This window comes from Bison bison, unplaced genomic scaffold (assembly GCF_000754665.1).
Source record: "Bison bison bison isolate TAMUID 2011002044 unplaced genomic scaffold, Bison_UMD1.0 scf7180017864280, whole genome shotgun sequence".
Taxonomy (NCBI): Eukaryota; Metazoa; Chordata; class Mammalia; order Artiodactyla; family Bovidae; genus Bison; species Bison bison.
Window position 1 is genome coordinate 7,212,527 of NW_011494852.1, and position 963 is coordinate 7,213,489.

General features: G+C 57.0%; 1 protein-coding gene across 1 annotated transcript in view; it reads left to right on the forward strand.

Moving 5' to 3' along the window:
• Positions 1 to 881: 881 nt before the first annotated feature.
• The window catches only part of DLL3 (delta-like 3 (Drosophila)), an 8,555-nt gene continuing 8,473 nt past the window's right edge, over positions 882 to 963 (forward strand). Inside the window, 1 exon segment of the mRNA XM_010849221.1 lies at positions 882 to 956. Coding sequence (XP_010847523.1) covers positions 882 to 956 — 75 coding nt within the window.

A 963-nucleotide genomic window follows, 5' to 3' on the forward strand; every position in this document is an offset into this window, starting at 1 on the left:
GGGGTTGGGGCGGGGGAGGTTGGGAGGATGGCTTTGTTTTGGGGAGGGGAACATACTTGAGCAAGCAGGCATACACACGCACACACGGGTCCACAAAGAACACTGGATCTTCATCCTAGCCACACAGGGGTACACCCCTGGACCTTCCACACCCAGGCTCCACACACAAATCCTCAGTCATTTACAGCCTCCCGAAGACCTTACCATGTACACAAGCCCAGCCACCTAGAGGCACCTGCACAGACCGCAAAGTCACAGGTTCCTACAGCTACACAGGAGCTCACATTCACGCACTCAACTGCACGGAGAGACACCTACACAGCCACGGCAATCTCAGAAAGTCACACAACCGTGAAATCATGTCCATCGTCATTCTCCCACGCAGGTGTGTGCATGCGACCGCCCCACCCCCACCCCTCCCGCCACCGCACACCGCACACACAATCTGAGAATTATTTACGACTCACAAAGAGGTTTAACCATACAGTTTCAGGCACACATGGAGCTACACAATCTCACCTAGACACACAATCACAGTCACGTGTACCCTCTCCTTCCTGTAGCTCTTACTCTCACCACACACATACTTACTGAGTCTTAAAATCATATCCAACCTGACACACGAGCTTAACCCCCATCCCCACCCTGTCCTCAGTCACACAAGGTTGTGCCCACAACGGCATGTAAGATCACACACTCACTACATTGCCTGTGTCCAGGACAGGATCTCACTGTCGCTCCAGCGCGCTGCTCTCCTTCCCCTGCGACCTCCTCCCCTGGGGTCCCCCGAAGCCCGCGGCTGCCCGAGGGGGCGGAGCCGTCCTCTCAGATATAAGGCTCCGGAGCCCGCAGCTGCGGCTCCCAAGGCCCCCCAAAAGGCCATGGTCGCCCCGCAGATGCCCCAGCTCCTCTCCTCGACGGTGATCCTGGCGCTCTTTTTCCTTCCCCAGGTCAGAGCCGAAG